Source organism: Dermacentor variabilis, chromosome 8 (assembly GCF_050947875.1).
Source record: "Dermacentor variabilis isolate Ectoservices chromosome 8, ASM5094787v1, whole genome shotgun sequence".
Classification (NCBI taxonomy): Eukaryota; Metazoa; Arthropoda; class Arachnida; order Ixodida; family Ixodidae; genus Dermacentor; species Dermacentor variabilis.
The window spans coordinates 22,994,917-23,019,768 of NC_134575.1; the positions used below are offsets into that span (position 1 = coordinate 22,994,917).

Consider the following 24,852-nt stretch of genomic DNA (forward strand, 5'->3'; position numbering starts at 1 on the left):
CCAATGGCAGCACGACATTTGCGAGCCAATCTTTTGAGACTGGCTCAGATGTTCATGGCCGTGAGAAACGAAACGATTTCAAAAGCAAACAGAACAAGACTGTTCCGAAGCAACACAAGAAAACAATGCAGCAGATGCTACAAATTTGAATCTATATGCAGCGGAGCTTTGTGGGAGTGCACTGAGAGTCGAAACACGAATTTGAATTTACTGAATGTCTGCACAAAGTGACAAAGAAGGCTTTACGCAGGCGTGTAGAGAGCTAACGCAATGCTGCCGCTGCCGCTGCTGCTGCGGATGCGTGAAGGCAAGCTTTCTGTTTGCTTTTTTTTCTTTCAGCCACACGGCTGCCGCTGCCACAGATGCGAGCACCATCTGGCGGTGGCGCAAGAAACGCAGAGGCGCGCTTTGGCCGCCGTGACTGGGTGGCGTATTCGGCAAGAGAATAGCTAGGCCGCAGCACATACGGTCACGAAGCCTAGCGAGGTTGGCAAAGAAAAGTTTGGCTTTTAAAAGCTAAACCACAGAGCATGTAGATAAGCTTTGCTCGCATACCTGCCGTTGCACGACACCTGGAGCGAGACGACATCACCACGGCGAAGCCAGACGTTCCCTTGGACGCTGACACCTGTTATGGGGTCTGGCAGGCAAAATGGGAACAGAAAAGAATTGTTCGCCTTCTCATTATCAGTTTCCAGTGATTACAAGTCAGATAGACGCTTAATGCTTTCTTGAGCACAAGAAACTCAAAAATCACCAAATAGAGAACAGTACATTCGAACCTCAATAAAGCAAGTCCCACCCAACACAAAAGTAGCTTCATTATATCCAATATTCATTATAAGAATATACACTTATACCTCAACATAACAAAGTCAGTAAGTACTATTAGCATCTTACTTTGTTAGATCAAAATTTAGTTATAATTCAATTAGACCTTTTATGCGTATAAGTGGAATCACCACCGCATTTTTTCTTACATGAAAAGGCCCGTTAAACTCTTCAAATTATCAGGCAATCAAAAAAATAAAAAAATTTCAATGGCAGATAAATTTAAATTTGTTGCATTTAAGAGTCAGCGAGCAAAGTTATGGCTTCATGCCACATAGACAGTGTCTTCAAATCGATGATATGAAGCAAAGCCTTAGCATCCGGATACTCTACTGTCGCGACTGATATTGTCTCAGGCTGTCAGACGCCACCATCAGTGGACCACACTTCACACAGTCTGACTAATGCAGCATGAAAACCAGTCGCACACCGCAAAAAAAGAAAGCTTTAAAATTGCATGAAAGGGAGGCAACGGTTGACAACCTGTTACATTCTAAGCCGACTATATCAAACTCGCACAAAAACGCCTGTCAGTTCGATATAGGACCTAATTTGATGTAAGCCTGCAAAAGAATATGACGTCGTAAAACCACACACCATTTATAAAATCACATTATTGATGAAACTAGCTCAGTTTCATACGAAATAGTCCTGTATTTTCTTCTGCTTGGGCAATTTCGCTGCCCGCATTTTTGGACGCATTTCTCCACATTGTCTAAAGAGTCGGAGCAGCCGAGGCCACAACCTTCCACACTCGCGCAGAAGCACCGGACTAGTGAGAGTGCACCAATCACCTTGGAGGAAGTGGGCAAAGGATCGCCGCTGCTTTCCTCTTTGTGCCCACTTTCACTTGGGCTCGGTACGATGTCAGAAATGTAGTCTTCGTTTTCGTGCTCTCCCGAGGTCATGACACCATCATCCGCACTCACAAACTCATCGACCATTGATTTGGCAACGGCTTCCAGAAACTCTGACAACTCACTCCAAACTTCGGCAACACCAGCGACAGCTTCATCGCACTCATCAGAATATTTAGTCATCACCGGACACGTGGAAGCATGCGCGTCTGAAGCAATTTCGGATGAACCACTTGTACACGGCTGCCTCGACATCTTATACATGGCTGTGCATACACATCGGGCATTACGGGAACTTGGTTATTTGTCCACTTTAGCCCTTATCTCCTCCTTATTCTTCAAGAACATGCTGAGAGTGTTCTTCGAAATCTTGACGCTGCGGTGACACCTGACTTCTTACCGCGTTCGACTCGTTTTACGATTTCGAGCTTCACGGCGAAAGGCGAATTGTGCCGCTTTGTACTAGCCATCACGGCAGCACTACTGGAGAATGCCCACAAGGCACAAACACAATGAACGAGAAAAGCAGCGAGGCAGCTCAGACTTGCATCATTTTGCGTCACAATGGCACAAGAGCTTCTGATTAGCTGTCTGAGCAACGCTGCAGGTGGGTCAGGATCATTTTTTGCAGGGGGTGTCGCTGACTCGCCTGATGCGGCACGGCCACAGTACGGAGAGCGCGTGGATGGAGCAGTGCTGCCGGGTTTCCCGGCCACTGTGAGGGAAAGCCAAATTCTGGGGGCACTTTCGCACTGCTTGACGTTCGACATATCAGGAGTCACTGCTATTTTTTTTCTATGTAAGCATAATTCTTGCTATATACACTTATTATAACTACATTGTGTTCAGAAATTGTTCGATATACAGAATAATTCAATGTAATTTGGTTCGATATAGTCGGGTTCGATCGTATTCACGGCCGCCATGTTTGTTGTAAATTTGTGACGTTGCACGTGCGATCCATGTTCAAAAAATCAACAAAGATCTGTTATAGTGTCCAGAATTTCGATAGGTGTGTAATGCATTGTTCCTAGTATTTGTTCTACAAGTAAAAATGTAGAATTTTCACTTGAAAGGCAAAGCATTGATAGCGATAACAAGGCAACACACGACTACCAGCTTTACTAGGTGTAACAACATACAGCAAAACCTCATTTATACATTGTGGAAGAAAAATAATTCGCCAAAGTACGTACAGTAAAACCTCGTGAAACCATATCCGCTTAAACAGTAGTTTCGTTTTAAAAGTAGTCAAGTAAAATCACCGACTCAGTGGCCCTTGAACATAATGTGTTTTGTATCCGCATAAACCGCATCAGCTTATTGCATACATATTGGTTAACACGTAGTGTTTCCACTTTCCGTCGTGCAAGCATGGCGGTGTGTCGTCTTCATCGGGCAGCCTGGCAGAACAACAAGCCTCAGAGATCAGACCAAGCGCCCTGTGCGTTTGCACTTGAAGCCACATCAACATCAACATCATTTTGGCATCGTGCCAGAGAGCATTGCGACGTTGTGCAGACTCGCATCATGCCGAAGCTCGGATAAAAAAGACGCTGGGTGTTCAGCATAGAAGAAAAATTAGGCATTGCTCGTGCTGTCGAACGTGACACAAAGAAGTCGGCGCTGACACGTGACAGGGATCTACTGTTGACTACGGTGTGTGGAATTTGGAATGCAAAGAAGTTGCTCGGCAGCGCTGCTGTGACCGCGAAGAGATGTCGGCTACGAGGTTCAACTTTTCGCCATCGTTGCCTCTGATGTTGCCGATATGTCGACTAGTGACTGTGATAAGGGCGACACGGAAAGCAACAGCATGGGCGATTCAGGCCCGACAGTGGCAGAAGCTGCACATTACGTCAGCCTCATGAATGCAATCGTCGCGATGAGAACAGCACCCCGCAATGGAGAAGGCGCCCCGCGACTTGCAACATGCAACGCCAACAAGGAATCTGCCATGCCAGTGTTTGCCGAGAAGAGGGGGCTGGCTGAAAAGCTGGCTCGCAGCTTCAGTAAGTTTGAGGCCGCTGTCGTGGCTGCTAGGCCACCGCGGTATCAAACGAAAATAACACTTTTGTCACGCGAAGTGAACAAATACTGCATGTTTCTTCCCCTTTCATCGCACTCTCTCCAAGTTCCGTTTTTGACAGGTAAGTGGGCTGATCTCATGCTATTTCAGTTACGCAGTATACTACCATTTAGTACGTACTTTTTCCGAGCTCCGGCCAAATGCAGTTTAACGAGGTTTCGCTGTACTAAGTGGGGAAACGTATGACCCAACGTTACTAAAAAATGTGGCAGATTCAATTCTAGCTGAAGTGCTGAATTGTTACAGCCCGAGATGCCAACACGCACCAAGGCCCGAGTGGCTCAAGAAATGCATTGTCTGTTTTTGCAGCTTCCACAAGCTTATGTCTGCATCTCCCTAATTCAACCTGGATCAGAAGCTTCTTCAGACAGGGTAGGTATTTTGGCGAGAAGTTTTGAAGTGTCCACTCGGGGAGAATCATTTCAGCCCTTAACTTTTCTGTTAACAACAACAAAGGCTCGCGAGGCTCCTGTATAATGCTATTGAATTTAAGAAATGCCGGTGAGTGTGCTATTTAAATGCTATTGAATTTTAAAGATGCTGGTAAGTGCCTTGAATAATGCTACTACATTAAAATGATGATGATAAAAATGGTTTTAAAATAACCTAGTGGTAACATGCCCGTGTCACTGCTCTCTTGCTATTTCATTGTATTTTTGCTCCTTGCAGTGTGTGTAATCTAACAAATTCCATTCATATATATTTTAAAGCCCTTCTGATGCACATAAGCCAAGGCTCTGCCACAAAGGTGCACGGCAAAGGCCTACCTTTGGGAGCAATGTTGCGTGAGAAGGAGCCGAGCTTGACCTGCGGAGACGTGGCATTTGGCCTGGTTACAAGGGCCACCACGATAAGGTTCACGGTGTGGACGCTCGTGTCGGTGAAGTTTATGGTGTAGTACTCAGCATAGTGAGACAGGCCATAGTCCAGCTGGAACAATGGATGAGAACTCCATGAAACAGGCGACAACACGAAGATGTGTCAAGCAACGAAGTCGTGGAGGCAACTTATGCTACAACTTGTTGACACCACTGACCTTTTTTTTTTCCTTTTCTCTTTTAAATCTGAAACTTGAACTGAGCAAAATTTTAATACTGTTACTCAGAACATCAACAGATATGCACAGGAAGGCCAATACTGTGTATGGCCTTTCACTAAAACCAAACATCACATGCAAAGCCTGCGAAGTTTTCAAGAAAAGAACCATCTCTCTGCACTCGTCAAGTTTCTAAGGTGTTCTTCTATGGCTAATGGCTGTGGCAACAAAAAAGTTTCAGTACAAGATTTTCCATGTGAGCTGTGTTTCAAATATAGTATTCTATTAATGTCTTCCTCAGCCACCCTGGATGCAGAGGCAACACTTTTCGAGGCATCACTTCATGAGTAAACAAAGTTTGGATTGTATCACCTCCTTCTTACAATAATCTGACATCGAAATGCACTGTGAACAAATTCAGAATGACCCAACAAAGATTTTGGGATTTGCTTCAATAACTGCACCTTAGCTAGCTCTTCTGGTGGTTAAGTCCATACAAATTAACATTCTGCATGACGTAAATGGTGGTTTACTACGAGCCTTGCCAATTAATAGAGCCATACAGTGTTTACAGTGGTACAGTAAAACCTCGTTAATTTGGATTTCACGGGACCGAGAAAGAAGTTTCGAATTAATTGGATGTCAAATTATCAAGGGTACCAAAAGAACAATAAATAAATGCTCAGTACATCAACACTATTTCATTTATCAAATGAAATAGGAAATCCTGTTCGTACTTTGCACAAAAGCAGTAAACCCATTTCTTCATCCGGCACATGCTTTTTGCTACCGTGCGCACAACCCCATTATTTGTCTGCCAGTGAGCTGGCCGGCAACAGATGGTCCGTCTTTCACAACGTAGCCGACAGATTTGATGCCAGCCTGCGGGCTGCGGTATCGCCTATGCATTGCACCGAGTCCAAACGAAACTACTGCTCACCGTAGCCGCTGCGAACGAAGCCACGGTCACTACTGATGCAATCACCGATGCATGGTGACCGTGCAATCCTGTAGGTGCATGGCCCAATGCGCTCTCAGTGAAAACGAAACTACTGCTTGCCACAACCACTACGGACGAAACCATAGTCGCGATCGGCACGATCACGGATGGCGACTATGCAGATGTAAAGGTCCCACGCGGTCTCATGCGCAGCGGCACCACATTCCCAGATTAGCAATGTGGACTCTGCCACTTGGTTTCGGCTTGACCCTCGCGCCGCTTTTGTTCTTTTACACTGCACATTTGCAGTGCTCCGAGCTCGCCACGCTCGAACGTTTGTCCAAATTAACCAATGTGTGGCCAGAAGTCCAAATTAAAGAGAGTTCAATGACGTTAAATACTGCCTACGTCTGCCGGTACCAGAGCAGGAGTCCCCATTATCAGATTTTCAAAATTATGGGAGCTGTTGAATTAACGAAGTTACTATCATACACGACTTTTGCTGAGGAATGCCTGATTTTAAACTACCACATGCATGTGACTATCAGCTTCTTTGTCGCATATGAAGCAGCATGGAAGGGTGCTAGCTTTTCGTTCTCCTTGTAATGAGCACACAAACACAAGAAAAAATTACAGATAAGTATGAGAGCAGAAGCAGGGACATGCACCTTAGATAACTTAAAGAAGAGCGTCCCTGCTCAGAACATGTCTTTGAATTGTGGTAGGAATGAGATCATTCTGGACCACTTTGATGGAAACAAGCATGCTTGCATCTCATAAGCAAGGGAATCTATTCTTAATCTTGTTCTGAAAGTGGTACAAGAAATTCACTGACGATTACAATACTCCCTAATGCGAAATTGGAGCGCAGGTCCATATGTGTTTTCATTTTGCGTGTCAATGTTTTGCATGATAATTATATAGGTGCACAATTTATATTAGGAATATAATGCTGTGAGTAAGCGCGCTTTCTTTCTATACAGATGACGTGCTCTACTCTGGTGCCATATCGCAGCCATCATTGCCGCACAGCCCACCTTGCGCAGCATTACGCTTTTCTTCTCACACCACCAACGACGAGAGAAGCCCTTCGAAGAGGAAATCGTGCCACCAGTGTCGGCACTGGCAACACCCAAGGGAGCATCACATCCAGCCTTACTCGCAGCCACTAGCCTACTTCTCTTGAAAGAGCAGTGATCCCCGTCACGCACACTGGTACCATGGAATGAATTTAGCAGCAGACGCTATGGACGTGCATAATAGCCCTCCCCACCTCACACCACCCTGGCCCGCCCTGGTAAGTGCAGATGACATCTGTAGCCTCCTCTTCCACTTTCCTCCTTGTGCACTCTGCATTCATGTACCGCTGCACTTCACGTTCGCTTTCATCTTTCGCTGTGCTTATTCGCTCAGGTGCAAGGGACAACGCGGAGACATGTCGACACTCAACACAGGGATGGGTGCCTAAGAGCCACACTCTAAAATGTAATGTGGTGGCCCGTTGATGGTGAAACAGGTCAACCAATCTACGTACCGTTACGTAACCACAAACTCGAGCAGAGAGAGTTACTTTGCTTGGATACATTAATGTACCACCTGAAATTGTATTTTGTGCGCTTCTGCTAACCTTTCCTTGCGTCAGTGAGTAATTTCTTTCTTATTTCCAGTTAAAGAGCGTTAAAGTAAAGTGGTGCATTAAGTGGGCGAGCATTGTCCCCAATGTAGGCAGTCTTTCCACTTGCCCTGTCTAGCCTACGCAAGCGAAATTCTTTCCCTGCATTCTCCTATAACAGAGCCGGAGGACCGCATGTCAGATACATCATGGGCCCTGCCTTCTTTGTTTCTCTCTCTCTCTCTCTCTCTCGTGTGTTTCTGCTGAGTGGCGCACTTCTGGCAACGGTCTCATGCGTGATCGGTTGCATTTGTCTCATTTCGAGCTGCGGATGATTTTGCATGCTCTGCACGAGAATGCCTGATTAGTGCTATAAGTCATAGCCACAATCACGAGCATCGAGGAAGGCACGAGAGGATGAAAGAGCTTGATCAAGGAACACGGTAGAAAATGACATAGCTTTGTTCTCTGCGCATGCAACTGCATGACGTTGGAACGAGCCGATGAGACGAAACTACATATCTCTAGCTATGACAGGAAATAAAACAAAAACATGCAGACATTCGCTTTGTATGCTTTAATATTTCTCCACGCTTTACTTGGTCTATAGAAGCAACAGATTAAACAAATAACAGATGTTGCCTTGAGCAATTCTCACAGTCACGTGTCTCTGCAAGTGACGTCACAGCACTGCCATGTACTTAGGTGCACTTGTACGACTGACATCGACTCTCCGGTTGGGAGTACGAAACCAACGAGGAGAAGGGTAAAAGCCGTTTGTTTTGAAATTGAAGCTCTTTCCATGGCACATAGGCAATACTTAGAAGACACAATCGTTCACGCACATTGTATGCACTGCTCTTGTAAGCTCAAGATGTCTAGATGTGGTGAAAGGCGCTTTAAGTATGCCTTCTTGACATGGTGATGCGCAACATTGCAAGTAGCATTGTACGAGTGGGACGAGGATAACAGTCATTTTTCTTTTTTCAGAATGTCCAAAAGGCATTGCACTTTTAACGGGGCCCAGACACACTTTTTACTGAAGTCAGGAAATGCACTTGAAGTTAAAATAGACTATTGCAGAAACACTTTGCAGCAAAAGTTACTTCACTGTGTTAAGCAGAAGCGGAGTTATTGGCAATCAAAGATCGCCTTTGAACCCCTTCGCGGCGCTCCCGCTTTTTCTTCAATGTCATGCACTGCGAAGGCTACGGCACAGCGGGGCATGCCCGCAATGTTGTGCCTATTGAACGTCACCGTGGTGTGCAGTTCAAATTTGATTTTGGATGCTCATGTACATGCCACTACTTCAAATTTTGGCACCTATGATGTGCCAAACCTGAAGACTATCCCTGACCTTGTGGTTCAGTTTACGGTGTCTCATTCCTTTGCTGTACTACAGTGTACAAGATAGCCGCACGTGGTTGTGTTTTCTTGCACCGGGTGGCATGAGTGGCACATTTCCTTTCGCACTTATCCCCATGACAATCACACAGTTTCCAAAGGTCGAACAAAAAGTCTTTATATCGGCTCGTGGGAGTACGTCAGTAGCACCCAGATCGAGTAAGCGATAGATTTACACAAACACTCAACTGACTTCAGGTAGATTGTGACCACCTGAGGTTCTTTAACATGCATCTAAGTTTAAAGGGCCACTAAAGAAAAAAAAAAACATCTGTATTACCAAATTACTCGTTTCAATACCAAAAAAGCCACTCTTATCACGACAAGAGACTTGGTAAGCCAGAAAAGATGCAAAAACACTAAAGTCAAGTGGCACCGCGACTTCGAAGTTCACGCACCAGCTTGCTGTGGCGTCAATGATTTTGACAGTTCCTTCTAGGGCCCAGTTAATTTCTTATCGATAAAAATGGACTACATTGTGTTCTAAAAGTGATAAAAATTGAACTCGGCAAGTTTCACCAACTATTACTAAGCCAACGATGCCCAAATAGAACAAAATACGTTGAAAATCCGTGATGTGACAGGAGTTCCGACACGAAATTAGGAAAGGTGAACTTTGAGCTTCATTTTCTTTTGTAATAATCTATTATCGCAGAATTAACAAGAATAGAGTTTTCAAGCATTTCTTCATTAGCCTAAACTGATTTATTGTTTCTCTTTAGTGTCCATTTCACTGCACAAGTGCTTTTGCATTCTAGCCCCACATGAATGTGGCTGCCACGGTTGGGGACCACGCCCATGACCTTCAGCTTGGCAGTAGAAAACCACTACCACTGAGCAACTGCATGGGCTTGAGTCACCAAAGGGTATCGGCCTATTTCGGCCTTACGAGCACTCTCACCTTCCAGGACAAGCTGTTGGACGAGTTGGTGAAATAGCCACTGGGATCATGCAGCGCGAACGTGAAGTTTGTCGTTCGGTTCGTGGACACGATGGTCTGGTCGTCTGGCAGGACGTGGCCGTCTTGGGAGGCCACAATTTTGCCCACAATGTCCCCTACGACAGAAGGATTAAATGACCCAAGGGTTGGACCTGCCCACAGTCACATGTCCCGATCCCAGGAAACTATAGATGCACAGATGTTTAAATTAGGTAACATGTCCGCACAGCAAACAGAAAATATGCCCAACTATTTCACGAGCACTTCCAAACAACATTCAACAACATTACAACAAAATTCAACATATCCAAGCTGAACTGTAGTTGTGAATGCTTAACACTTCTCTTCTGTAAACAAACACTGCAATGTAAAATAAAAACAAATAAGCAAGCTTCAGCGATTCTTCTGGCTCAAATCAGATTAGCCTCAACATCTCCAAATCTATGCAGAACACCTGTAATCCTGTCAAAAGTCCGGAAGTGTATGCAACAGCAATGAAAACATAATAACAATGAACAGTAATTAAAGCAGTAGTGAGTCTCAAGAAAGTTTCCAACCAAGACCATTAACCACACTGTGCAAAAGCCATGTAATACAATATAGATGCATACTACATATACCAATGTAAGTACATCCAAAATCAAGAAGGAGGCTGTGAGATGGAGTAACCTACTGCAGTATAGAAGTTACAAAAACGGAGGCACATTATCCAAAAGGGTACATGATAATAAAAGTCATTAAGTATCACTACAATCAGTTACAAGCACATAAGTACTTAAAAGGCCCCTCACCAGGTCTGGCCATCTTGAGCTGCAAGCGCAGAGCATACAATGCATGCTAACGATCGTGTTTGCAAAGAATTACCTTGCAACACACCACAGAAAGGTATGAAATTTCAATCCGAATGCTGTTTTCCCTTTCACTCGCGGTGACAGCGCTCCAAGCCAGACAGTGGCGTACTAGTGTGCCTGCACCCACATACTCGGGTCCGCAGTGCGGCGTCACTCGTGGTGACACGTGACCGAGAATTATTCAAGGCAACACCTGTTATTTGGGTGATCTGTTACTCGAATTGACGAATTGAAGTTTAGAGAAATAATAAAACATGCAAACGGAATGTCTGCGTGTTTTTTGTTTTATTTGGCATCGAAGCAAGAGAGATGTACTTCCGCTTCGTTTACTTGTTCCAACAGTCATGCAGTCACATGCACAGGTACCTAAACTATGCCATTTTATACCGTGTTCCAGAGCGTGATCATGCTCTGCGACCCACTTGTTCTGCCTCAGTATTCGTGTAGCACTGAATTATACATGTGCCCTTGTGCACAGTGTGCAAAATCATGCGCTGCGCGAAACCAGACCATCACAACAGCTCGTGCGCAACGCTGTTAGTAAAAATGCGCAGTGCCCCCCCCCCCCAAAAAAAAAGTGAGAAAAGAAAAATGAAGGCGGGGGCCCGTGACATATGCGTCATGCAATCTTCAAAGTCCGGTATAGGAGAATGCAAGGAAGGAATTTCACTTATGGAGGCTAGACGGGGCGAGTGGAGAGAGTGTCTCTATGCAGTGGAGCTCACCTTCTGAAATCATGGGTTCGCAGCACTAAAATATTTCTATCTGGGCTACTAATGAGCAGATTTGAAAAATTTTTGCGGCAGAATACTCCCTAGAGGACATGTAACAACTTTCGGCATATAACTGAAATTTGCTATGGGGCCTGGTGAGGGGCCCTTTAGATCAAGCATGTGCAAGATGATATCACACAATATTGATAATCTTGTTCATCAGGTACGTATATTACGTAAGACTAGAAGAGAGTGTGGCAATCTTTACTGAGACAAGACGTTTGCAATTTCTTAAACAGCAATGTTAAAAAAGAAATAGTACAGACAATGCCTATATGCTTTCCGCTCAATTCTATGCAACTCTTATCATCTACCGTTCATGACTGGCTGATCCCACTGATAACACACGGGTGGGACATCGCTCTGACCACTGACCAAGTGCAAAAAGAAATAGAAAAAAAACATCACTGCTACATTCCAAAACCCATAACCTCCATGTAATGTGGAGGTTGTGGATTTGGCTCTCACCAACAGCAAGTTGTTTTTACATCCAGTTTCGTTTTCCTTTTGCTTATCATTTCTACACTTCAATCAAAACTACAAATAATATTCCCCATATTTTTCTTGGCTTCATAATCTTTTTGCTTGATATTAACTAAATATATTGATTGATATTGATTGACTAACAAAAACTGGGCCTCTCAGTTCTTTTTTTTTCTAGCCTGATGGTTACTCCAGTCATGTGTTACATGCATAGCTAAAGAACACAAGCTTTTGCGAAACTCAACAGCGATAACATCAGGCAGCAGCAGCACAGTGCACAGAAGACAAATACCTTGCAGTTATACTCACGAGTAAGCAGGAACTTGCAGGACCCCTCGGCAATCTTGTGCTTCGTGAAGAAGTACTCCTTCAGCACAGATACAGTCATCATGTACTCTCCCGGTGGGTGTCTATAGGCAAGAAACGTCATAGGCAGCACAGCCTCTGTTCCATTGGTGATCATCTCTGGCTCCGCTGCCGACGGCACGTTGTGGCGGAAGACATAGTAGAGCGTGGGGAACTCGCCACCAACCAACTGTGCCCGGAAGGTAATTGTCGAGTCCAGGATGGCGGGCCCGTCGTTTGTGACATTCACATCTGCAATGAAAACAGAGTACCGAGATCTATCGCAACAGAGCACCAATGTGTGGGGGCTTGAAATGCCCAGAGGCTTTGATGAGCTCGCACCACATAGTAGGTACCACATCAATCTCCAAGTCAGAAGTTCCGGGACTAAATTCCCAACATGGTGTGAAATTCGCTCTGTTATCTGACAAAACCGGCAAGGTCAGTGAGAAGTAACAACACAATGCAGTCAAAACTTGGCTAGAGCTTGTAATGTGACACCTATGTGCATTTTATGCTCGAAATTTAATTCCTAACAGCTTACTTTTCGCCAGTGACCCACTGTACGCCATTGTAGTGACAGCATACATATATGAATCACAACGACGACTCCTTATCATAGCAAGCACTTTTCTGTCTTTCTTGTAGACACCAAGTACATGATTTGCACTTAGTGCTCTTGACATTTTACCTGTAGAATTTCTATCATGTGCATAGCTGAACCCTATAAACTGCTTTAATTGCCCTTAAGGCATAACAGTTATACCATAGCTGCATCCTTTAAATGCACACGCTTTATTCAGTGCACAATGGGGAAAAAAGTCATCATGCAAACAAATAAAGCCTCCCTCTTAAATCCTGCCATAGCACCTGCCAAGCAATACAAGCAGTGCTGTGAAATATAAACCCCAAAATGGATGCTGTCGCTTCACTTCTTGTTTTTCCCTGATTGTAGTCATCGTTTAAAGGGACACTAAAGGTTAATATTAAGTCAACGTGGACTGTTGAAATACCATCCCAGAAACCTCGAAATGCTTGTTTCATGCGAAGAAGAGACTTATTTTAAGAGAAAATGCGTTCTGACGCGTCTGCGTACCTCTAACGCAGTTCAAATCACCCGCCCTCCTATCGAGGAGTATTGACGTCATGGTCTCATGGTGACGCGCCGTCGGTGAGTAAAACGGCTCCCGCAGACGGCGCTACGGCTTTTCTGCGCAAAACGCAAATGCGCAGCCAGAAAGAGCCTAGACAGAGCCGACAGCAGCACGAAAGCGGAACTATATGGTGGCTAGCGGAAGGGAAAGCGCACGATGATAAGCTGGTTCTTTATTTTATGATGCCAACTTCGACACTCGTTACAATGGATGACCCTGACAACGACACATTAGCTCGAGATGCTGGGCTCGAGTTGAGTAATTTAAGCACTGATGAACGTGACCTGCTGTTGAGGGCTCGCGCTGCCGGCGTCGTTGCATACTACTACTACGACGACGGCCTGCTTTGAAAGGCACTTCACGCGACTTCAGTAAGTCGGCGTTGAACTCGTAATCCTCTGGACGAAAGTGCAGCGAGCACACTACGCAATTTTTCGGCTCTTTGCCAGCGCGCTGTGGCAGAGGTACAGCACTTAATCACTTCGAACGGAGAGGTTCACTCGTTGGCACACAGTGAAAAGTAACATTGGATTCACCGCTGCAACTGCCCTTGGCCAAGTTCTGCGGACTGTTCGCGCATCCCACGACATCACATGAACGTGGAATTCTTGCTGCTTGTTCCAAATGCAAGTTTCACAAGCCAGCAAGACAACCGCAGCCCGACGAGATAAAGAAACATCTGAAACTCCAAAGCGCGCGCGGCACAAAGTCGAGCGCGCAGAGTCAAACGAAAACGAAACCTTTCTATCACCCATACTACTCAAGGGTAATGTCAAAATGTTATTTTTTCTTAGAATCGAATAGAAGTAGACAAGTAGCATTTTCTTCTGTCTTATAATCTAATGAAATGAACTATCTAATATGAGTAGTTGAGTACTAGTGACATAAATTATGATGAGGAGTGCTTTCATCATCGGGCTAGTACCGGAATGTCGCTGGGGGGTCTCAAATCGTGTCATGCATTTACCTTAATTTCTCGGTTGCTAAAGCTCTGTCCGTGATTATATTGACGCCTTAGACGTTCTAGAGCATTGCTTTATCACTTTAACTTGACTTTCTGGTAACCTTTAGTGTCCCTTTAAGAGTCGTAAGTTACTCTAACACTGTCATTAAAGATAATCAACTTGCATTACAACAGAAATTGAAGCATGTAAAGTGGCCTACAATGCACAGCACAGGACAATGGCAAACAGCAGGAGTTTGCCTCTCATGGTCACAAATTATGACCGAATATTGTTAAGTTTTTTATAATAAATGTAGAGTACTGGTCCACTCTTATAGATATCACCAAGATGGCAATAAAGCCAACATAATTGAAACACTTGTACTTTGCTGAGCGAAAAATTCACTGACGATTAAGATATGCTGTCATTGGTACTCGTTCCTTTACTATTTATGCTGTTTCTTGTCCCCCTTACTCAATGCCCATCTGGGCCCTCTAAGGTATTTTGAATAGCTGAATACTCCCTAATGCTAAATATGAGTGCTGCTCTATACGTGTTTTCAATTCGTGATATAATGGCTGGCGTGGGCAATCTGTTTTGTGCGGCACATTACAAATGGAGTGCAATGTGGCGTGACTGCCTTGCTAATCGGGAGATTGCAAGAGACAGCGCACGGATGACGCATGGGGACGATTCACAGCACCACCGCAGACAGACCTTCGTTCATGTAGCGCTTTGTGGTATCAGCCAACACGCTCACCACATGCCATCAGTGGACAGACAACTGCGCGCTGCTCTGGCGCCATCCCGTAGCGGTCACTGCCGCAATACGCTTTTCTTCTCGCACTTTCACCACACCCTCCTCCTCCAGCTTTCTTCCTCGCAGCTCCTTGCTATCAGTGTCTTTCATCCCCTGCTGGGCTCGGCATTCGCTCTTTCATCTTTCGCTGTGCTTGTTCGCTCGGTTACACCGAGGTAGGACGCCAAGGGCTCATGCAGACCCAAAATGCAGGAACAGGTGTCTAAGTGCTGCGCTCTAAGAAAAGATGGCTGCTAGGAAGCATTGAGCAAACATGTTTATGCTAAAAATAGTCTGCATGCGTACGTGCCATAATTCGGTTGCAATTGGTAGTCGGACACTTAGTAGGCACTTCCATTAACAGTGGTCCATACATCTATTTTCTTCTGGAAACACGATAGAGACATCACACACACATATGTGCACACAAAAAGTGTTTACTAATATTCCAGTCACATGAAACACTTTCGATTGCAATCAAGCTTGCTCGAGATGAAATTTTACAAGTGAGATTGACTCCCTTCTGCCACTTGCACAAGGAAGCCAATCACGTTCGAGGAATTCAATCCCCATCGGGATCGACAGCAATCGAAAGTGCCCCAGGCCATACTCATAACCCTACCCCCATATTGCTTTGTCATAGATTATCCCCTCTTACATGATCAGAATTAAAACATTTGTTACAAGTAGGTATGTCAGGTATGGTTACAAGTAGGTAAGTTTTTAGGACCTCCTCATACAAGAAGCTAATTAGCATTAACACAAATCGACACTCTGAATTATTTGTCGAATGTGATGTCTTCTTGATGCGAAGAATGTTACCAAGAATTGCTGGTAACATTCTCTGCAATAAAGTGACACACAATATCGCTTTTCGTTAGCAGCGAATGAGCCTTGCACTCAAAGCTATCACAGTTTTCATCTTGCAACCACTGCCTGAAACAAGCAAAAATGTGGTTAAACCAGGAATCAAGAGGTCATTGACAGTGATACACTTCACAGTCATTCCACACAGGAGCATCACACACATACTTCCTCCATACTAAGAAAACATGAATAACTGAGTGAGGCAACAGCTAAGCCTGTGAAACAGAAAATGAATTAGATTATAGGAATGGCTAGAGTGATTGTATGGAGGTGAATATATCCTTTGCAGATGAATAGAGGTAATCATTACTATTACATTTACAAGATCATACTGCTCCACTAAGCACCACTAATTACGAACCATTGTTTCACCTCACACATTTTTATTTGAATAGCAATGAATTTTTTTCGATTTAGTCTGCTCTTCTCAAACGTGCACTGGGTTGGCATAACAACAATGGCTTTAAGATTACAATATTTTCTGTGTCATCAACTCGCACCTTGCTTGTGCTGCCGTCATTACAGGGGGATCAGCCATATAGTGTGACAAATGATACGAAATAAAACTGTGCGCAGATAACTTGCATCATCCACGTCCTGTTCTTTCTATCAGACAAGGAGATTTCTTAGCAGCTTGAGCACTACTAGTCTCTTGATGCTTCCACACAGTACAATAACAGAAGCGTCACACACTTGGAGCATACTTAAACAAGGCATGAATGACGGTGTGTGGCAACAGCTAGGCAAACAAAGTGGAAAATGAAGCCACGAAAAAGAGCCCTAACTCTTTGCAAGTTGCCGTTACTCACTGTACATGTCCCCCACGCTCTCTCTGTCACCGTCATCACAATACAATGGGAAAAGATGGCCCGTAGTCCCTTCCCATTTTTTTCTTTCTTTGCTACTTGCGCCGCAGCAATATATCGCTTTTCTTTTTTCTTTTCTTGGTCGACAAATTATTTCCAGCATTCTACGCCAAGGCTGCCATGAAGCAGAGTAGTGCCTTGCACAAAGGCAAAAGAAGAGAATGCCATGCGGAGGACACGGCAGGCGTCTGCACAAACAGCTGTCGCCCTCAGCCTATGGAACACAAAAGTTTCAGATTCCTTTGCGACAGGAGAAACTTCTAGTTCTATCTGCCAAGCATTTATTGAAGCTAGGTGAAGGTGAAGCCATATTATCTGTGCTGAAGGCAAATTTGCAATCAACGCGTACACTCCAAAGCAAGGAAAAATAACCGGATGTGGTGATTAACACTTTCTGGTACTACAATTCCTGTAGGGATCACTGTGTTTTACACAATACAGCCAACATCAAAAATTATATATATATATATATATTATACGCACACGCACACATACATACGTACATACATACATACATTCTTTTTTTTCAGAGATGCAAGTGTCAGCAATGGCAAATACATCATTTATCGACTTCGTGTGGCAGAAATATATGGCTCTTCCTGAAATTTCACAAATGTCCATCATGTATTGCATCGTACCTAGGTTAAACCTCCGTGCTCTATTTTTGGAGCCTGCTGGCTAATGCAATAACCTGCTTTGGGGTTTCCACAAAAGTATGGTATCCACATAATCTGCGGCCATATTTCACACCATGATGACTGTGAATTAAGAAATATGATGAACCACCTAGTGTGTTTAACAAATTCAAGCTCATTGGCAGTTCATGAGAAAAACATTTATTTCAGACAAAAATTCCTGCGAGAACTTTTTTTTATTTTTCCCTGATTTATGTCATTCAGATGCACATAAAATTTTCACATTTTAAGAAAATTCTGAACAGTATCAGTTAAGTTTATGTCTGAAGGAAAGAAAGTGCAGATCATTAAGCAAAATTTTATCTATAGGCTTTAAAACATCCATAAACTCCACATCCGGTTATGAGGGGCACCGCAGTGAAGGCATTCCTTATAGAGGCGCATTAATGTTGCCCACGAGGGGGACACTAGAGTAAAATATCAAGTTAGATGGATATATTGATCTAGTAGCCTATTACTGTTTTCTGTGAGGCAACATAGGACTTTGCTGCGCAGAAAACTGCTACCAAAGGTCCCACTGTGGCTCCTCTATTTAAATCACCCACACCAAAATGGACAGGTTGGAGTAATTGCTATGTGACAATGATGATGATATATAGGATTTTATGACACAATGGCCAATGATGGCCAAAGAGCACCAATCAATGGGCTAATGCAGTTGATTATGTAATTAATGTCGAACCGTGAAATTATAAATGTAGTGTGGCTGTATAGAGGCCTAAAAATTGTTGCTGTAAAGTGAGTAAAATATATATGTGCTAAAATGATGACAATGCCTAGTGAAGTGTGCTATGAAACAAGAGATATGATTCGAGTTGATTAAAATATACGGAAAAGTACAAATGTCAGCAGCACAAATGCCCCGTAAATGCCCTTAAACGCAAAGGTCTGGAGGCGCAGGCTCTACAAAACGCTTATCGCAGCAGAAGCCTATTGTGAGGGAATGCGCTACGAATCAATCGCTACGTCACCTCTCTCTCTGCTGCTCTTTGTGAATAGCCAGTGCTTCCCTTCCTCTCATCTTTTTTTTCCACTTCCCCTTCCCCTGCGCCGTGCTCCCTATTGGCCTGCAGAAATAAGTGTCATTTCCCCACATTAAACCACTACTGCTACTGATGTCACACGAGAGGCGGTGCCATAGTCCAAAGTGGACGGCGCCACATTGGTTGTCCTCTTTTTCACTTGCAAAACTTTTGTTCTCGCTACAAATGACAAATTCGTTTTCAAAGAAGCCTATTTTTTTTTATCTAGCTCGACTTAATGTTTTCGTTCACTGTCCCTTTAATGTGCACCCAAAGCAGCACATGAGCATTTTCACATTCTGCACACTATCAGAATGAGGCTACCGTTGTTGCAAATAGAATGCTTGATGTCCTGTCCTACAGTGTAATGCCACAGCCATTGCACCAGCACGGTAGGTATGACTAAGCACTTGGCCATGGAGAAGTAACAGATGGGTACTTCGCAAGGAGAATAAAACGAAAAGAACATGTTGAAGCATGTGGAGGTCAATGGCAAAAATAGGAGGCACAGCTGTCACAGTGGAAGGAAAGCCATTGATTCGAGTGGGTGCAACCAGGCCTACAGGGGGATTCGGGCTCGCATCGCTGTCGCATGGCCCGAAATTTCCTCATCGCCCCGCCACTGCAACCATGATCCTAGCATAAAACCAGCATAGTTCTGGAGAAGCCTTCGTAATATACGTTGCTTCTTGAAATGAACTGTAGTCCGTGAGAAGTCAAGAACGTAGGAGAGGCTCCTCCCGAAGCAGCGTCGCACGTCTGCCACTTCTGTCTCCCTAGTGCGTAGCTGGTGCTGTATGTTGATTATAAATGAAGCTTGCTTACTGTGGCTGTTGACGTTTACATTTTTTTAGTGGGCTCGCATTCGAAAAAAAGTTTACTTTCTTTTTCTATCCTTCCGAAGCGGGGGTTCAGCTTAGAATCGAGGCCGGCCTAGATTTGAGTACAGTAATGTGGTGCAGACAGGTTTAGCATGACCAAAGTTTCATGACGAGAGGAACACCTAGAGTGATTTCCCAGAGCTGAATACATTCTCTACAGATGAACTAAGGCAATAGTTAGTACCACACTTACACAATCACGCTCTGTCCACTAGGGGTGACACAAATTCGCACATTGCACACAAATTCACATACTCTATCCACGCCATTTGATCTGTTCTGCATCAGAGAGAAGGATACGTGAATTCCTTTACAATTTCAATATTTTCATACTTTGGCTCTGGCTCACACATCACTTAGGTCGCTGTTTTCAAACAGATCGGCCACGGGACACAACGGACGATCAAATCACAGGCAAAGAATTTGCATCATCAAGTCCCTGGTCTCTTTCGCAGTATAAGTGACTACTTAGGAATTAGCACACTTCAATTGGCTAATTCATCTGCCACTGAACAACTGCCAGATGTTTCAAGTTCAGATATGTAGCCCTTACACAACATACTTTCCTAACCATTGAAATGCTGTCTATTCTTTTGTATACTGATGTGAGCTTATCCATCTACTACAGCTGTCATGGCCAATGAGAAAATGTCCCAAGTTGGTTCTGGCAATGACCGCCTTGGAGTTTTGGTCCAGAGGTTTGTCTGAGTTTTGTGCAGAAGGCAGGAAATATTTTTTTTATTTCTGAAAGAATGGTAATGTGAAATTAATAAGAATGTATGAAGGACTGACTAACAACATTTCGGGTGTAAAACTTCCCATGGCCATGCTCCTCATTGCCTACATATGATGCTGAAGCAGTGAAATAAACAGATGTGCTAACAAATACTTTGCATAAGAAGTAGTGTATGCAACACTGATGACTAGCATGAAGTAGCTACCCACTTTGCAGCAAGGGGCTAGACACTACTGTCCAAAACCTTACGATTACTACTGCACACACATTTCCGAGTTGGCATGAAGAGTAAAGGTGGCAAACTGCCAAAACACTGCTGCGAACGCAGCAAACATTCCTAATTGCTACCAATATGCACACCACACTAAAAATTTAGTTGATTATAGGTCACTTCATTTCCTAAAGGTGCACTGCCTCATTTGCCTATCCCGCTTCATTGTTTTTGTTTTGATTGTTGCAGGTATCCGTCACACAGACTAAACGGATAAGTATGATGGTTCTCATAATGCCAGTGCTTACCACAACCTTTCGCATCTCTCATCATAACAAAAGCCAAGCAGATACCTAGTTTGCAGAGCACACAAGCTAGTTGGCAGAAGCTGTGACAAGCTGATAAAGATAATGATAAAGCTACTTGTATTAAGCACCCAGTTTCCAAAAGGCCATCTTTGTTTTATCGGTCTTTTGTGTTAGCCAAGTTATCTCAGCTCCACAAGTCAACAAGCAGATAAGAGTAAGAACAGTCAGTAGTATAAAGCCCTGCTAATGATGTGGTCCATTTTATGTGCCATACTACTCATAGCAGCTTTACAAATGGCAAGCTTTTCTGCCCGCGTCGCACAGACATATTCAAATACGACATGATAATGCCCACGCAGGCCAGCCCTGTATGCGGGCATGTTCTCAAACCAATGTTGCCGCAGCAGCTGAAATGACGTGACAGCTAGACCAACAGGATAGCTTATGATGATTGAAGTGAAATTTGCAACTTGAAGTAGAGGAGACGACAATGGGCTGAAATTCAGAGAGAATGGACAGGGGCTGATGTGTTACGAGGGCACGAAGTAATCTGGCAGTTGGTCCGCTACTCGAATTTCGCTGCACAGTTTAATTTGGCATTCATCTGGACTCCCTCGCACGCTCCAATTCGTTATCAGCAATATTCTAAGCCAGACAACCGTATCAGAGGACGATGCGCCTTTCTTCTGACTCAACCAGCCCGACGCCTCCTAGCGTGCGTCTTGTCAGATGTCACTCAAGGCGCGTGCAGGTATGCTCTCTGCTGCTTACAAAGTGTGCGCCCGATGCCGCTGTATCACGGAGACCCATTGCAAGCTCGAATGCAAGCTGCATTCCGAACCGCATGCATTCACTGCGCTGAGACAACCGCTCAGCCTGAAAAGAGCTCAAGACGCTTTTAATATAAAAGCGGCGTGCGTGGCCTACGAAACAAAACACAAAAAGAGAGGGAGGGGGGGGGGGCGACAGTGCCTCGCTCGTACTTACGAGCCCGAATCACACAGCACAATCGTGCTACACAACATCTGGTTCCTCTCCAGCTCGGAGCTTGTTACCGCAGAGGCACGAGCGTCATAAACAAAGCAAGTAGTTTAGGGTGGGTGAGAAGACCCGCGGACGCTCGCTTGTCCGTCGAACTTACAGCTAAATGCGAACGAGATGAAAGCCGAAGAAGTGAACATGTCAAAGGTGGAATGTCTAGCGCAACGCAGAGGGGAAACAATTCAGAAACAACCAGGAGCGCCTTGTTTACGTGGGTTGTTGACTCCTCTGACGGCATACACGCTGCGGAAAGAACGGGATCGCGGCGCGTCCGAGCCGTGGTGACGTCGGAGCGTATCCGACCACTGCGGGAGATGTAATTAAAGAAAGAAGCAGGCGCAGTTGGCTTACCAAGTGCTTCCGCAGCCGCTGACAACACCCACAGAAACGTCGCGGTTGACAACAGTAGCCGCCGCCGTTGCTCCAACGACGGCCGCACAGACGCTCCGGAGTCACTCATTTCACGGGGACAGGCAAACCTGCACGCGTTCCAAGTTTACCGCGTAGCTCGCCCAGCTCCCTTTGGCTAACATGGGCACTTTGTCGTTGTTAAACTACGCCGCGGTAGCATGTTTCCGTAAATCTCCGCACTTTCGTGCACGCAGCAGTCATTCGTGTCCGTGTCCACCTCTGCGTGCATGCGCCCACTGTTACCAGACTGCACGTGCGTTGCGGTTGAGTACGGTTAGATACTTCGTGCATGGCTTCCGAGATTTCCTTCGTTACGTTATCAGCAATCCTGGAGGCTGTAAGTTGAGCCATTGAGTGAGTGAAGCCTCTAAGATATGCGCAGCAAAACGGACACGGTGCTGGCATCGCTAGCGCGTGGGCCTTTTGGGGCATAGAGTTTGGTTTGGGGGACCGGCTTGAACTACTTGAACACCGGTAGTCACACCGGTATGGCACCGGCACACGGAAGCCTGCCTGCATACCAGAGCACCATACGCGGCCGGCCAGTGGCCCAACCGGGCCCTAGGATCCAAACCTGGGTGCAAATCCAAGCGCACCGTCTTCGGTCGCGCATGGCACTGAGAGGGGAAGAGGAGTGTTGTACATTGGCCGCGCACGCGCGGGCTTTATCTTGAACGCGATCTGCTTTGGGGCCACAGTCCAGGTGGGCCGACGGCTATTGGCTTTGCATGCGCTGTGTTCTCGCTGCAGTTTGCACTGAAGCGACAGACAGCGCTCGCTGCTGCTGCCGCTCGCTGCTGTTCTCGCTGCACAGTTTGCATTGAAGCGACAGACAGCGCTCGCTGCTGCTGCCGCGATTCCTCACGCCATCGTTTTGACAGCGAGCGTTCGCTGTCAATGGGTGTGATGTGTTCATGTTTGCCTGTGCGCGCTGACACCATGCTAGTTAATTTAGTTGGTAAGCGAATGTTTACAAGAGTGCGTTCTACTCCGGTTGATGCTGCGTATGGCGCGGCCGCGAGAGCCCTGTCTTGAATACGATCTGCGATGCGGACGGTTTAGGCGCACCGAGTGCCGACAGCGTCGTATGCGCTATAGCACCCACACGCCTGCGCGTCACCCACGTTCACGAAGCGAAATATCACCATCTTTTTGTTTCCTCCTCTTGTTTTCACCTCTGTCCACGGGCGATGTGCGCTGCAGGACTCCTGTAGGGTGCCTTGATGCGCGCGCCCCCGGGCGCGGTGCATCGAGGCACCGTAGCCTTCGAGATCGGTGGCGGTCACTCCGAATGTTTGCCGAATAGCGGTTCGTCTCAAGCGGATATTTTTTTTTTCACTGAGTCTATGGAAAACGAAACAAACGTTCAAATGTTCTTCGTTATATGCACGAACTCGGTTTACCGAGTTGGTCTTAGCGAAAGTACACCGTACTGTGCATACGAAATAACATTGAACGTTACGAGTCCGAAGACATTGTGGAAGACGTGAAAAGCGATCGAGCAAGCAGGCAGTCAGTAGCCCCATTGAGATTCTTGAAGCACTGTAGATTTGCGCCGAAATGTATGGTTTCTCAGGCAGAGAGTGTGCTTAAAGTTCAATGCGTGGAAGGTCTAAGGCCATTCAAGGGTTCAAGTACGACGCCTTTTAAAGGAATATACAGGGTGTCCGACGTACCTTGAATGAAGAATTTAAAAATGAAAGGCGTGTCGGAAGCGAATTGAAGCCAAGGCATACAATTCGCAACAGCCTATAGTAACTCAGGCAATTTTCTTTTTGTTTTCCCCGTAACTCACTCATTCATTAGGCTTAGTTACCAAACTTTTTTAATTACTGGCGATGGTTCCAAGTATGATACGCAGATTTGTAGAGCACCTTCAGAAACCACCGGTCGAGTTGTTTCCTGTATGATACGTCTCACGTAGTCCTTTTTTCCGGGTTGCAAAGAAAGCCCGCGAAATACGAAAAAAAAAAAAAAGAACACGTGACGGGGCGCTTGTGCCGTGGTATCGTGCTGCTCTCAAGCGCGCGTTCGGTGCACAAGGTCGGCTCTCGTCGCATGACGGCGCAAATGCGTGCTGCTGGCCGAGCGCTGCCGAGGAAATAAAGAATGTCCTACCGCTTCCCCGTCGCCACTCACGTACTGATGGAAGTAATTTTGGTTAGGTTCGACGTGCTCCGTGCTCAACATGACCGGACGCAAATATCGCCGATGAGCTGTCGCTGTAAGCTTCACTCATTCAAGTTCGTAAGAGCATTCCGAATGTAGCAGCGATTTCGAGAAACCGCAAGTTAGCGGCAGCGAATGGTACTCACGCGCTTCGATTAGTATGGCCAAATTACACAAACTGTCCGGCAGAGAGGATCGAGTGTCTAACGAACGGTATTTCGAGAAACAATTAAGAACTTCGCTTCAATCAAGTATGTCCTAGCGTGAGCGTCCCAGGCAACGAAGCGAGGCTGCGCCTCGCTTCGCACGAAATATTTTGTAAACTTTCAGTACGCATCGCCAACGTACTCTGGCCCGCGGTGGGAAACTCCCCGGTTTCGGTGGCAGTAGAGTTACTGTATATGCAACCTTTGGTAGCATATTGAGTAACTCGAGGTGGCAGAGGTAATTGGCGCCACCTATGAGGAGGGCGAAGCCGAAAATCCGTTTCCCTTGCATGGCCTCGTAGATCGTCGCGCGCACGCGCGCCGATCCGGATGGCCGAGCCCTTCCCCCCTAACTCCTCTCCCCTCGCCCTCCCTCGTAAC

At 45.5% G+C, this 24,852-nt stretch overlaps 1 protein-coding gene across 4 annotated transcripts in view; it reads right to left on the reverse strand.

Annotated features, from left to right (window-relative positions):
* The window catches only part of LOC142589813 (transmembrane protein 130), a 42,270-nt gene extending 19,939 nt beyond the window's left edge, over positions 1 to 22,331 (reverse strand). For 3 of the 4 annotated variants that reach the window (XM_075701391.1, XM_075701390.1, XM_075701389.1), the window contains exons 1-5: positions 22,037 to 22,331; positions 12,126 to 12,413; positions 9,671 to 9,825; positions 4,545 to 4,707; positions 556 to 640 (exon numbers count right to left, since the gene is read on the reverse strand). In XM_075701391.1, coding sequence (XP_075557506.1) covers positions 556 to 640; positions 4,545 to 4,707; positions 9,671 to 9,825; positions 12,126 to 12,413; positions 22,037 to 22,145 — 800 coding nt within the window. In that variant the 5' untranslated portion in view covers positions 22,146 to 22,331. Of the gene's footprint in view, positions 1 to 555; positions 641 to 4,544; positions 4,708 to 9,670; positions 9,826 to 12,125; positions 12,414 to 21,631; positions 21,866 to 22,036 lie in introns of those variants that run through there. The other variant, XM_075701392.1, reaches the window with a different exon arrangement.
* Positions 22,332 to 24,852: the final 2,521 nt, after the last annotated feature.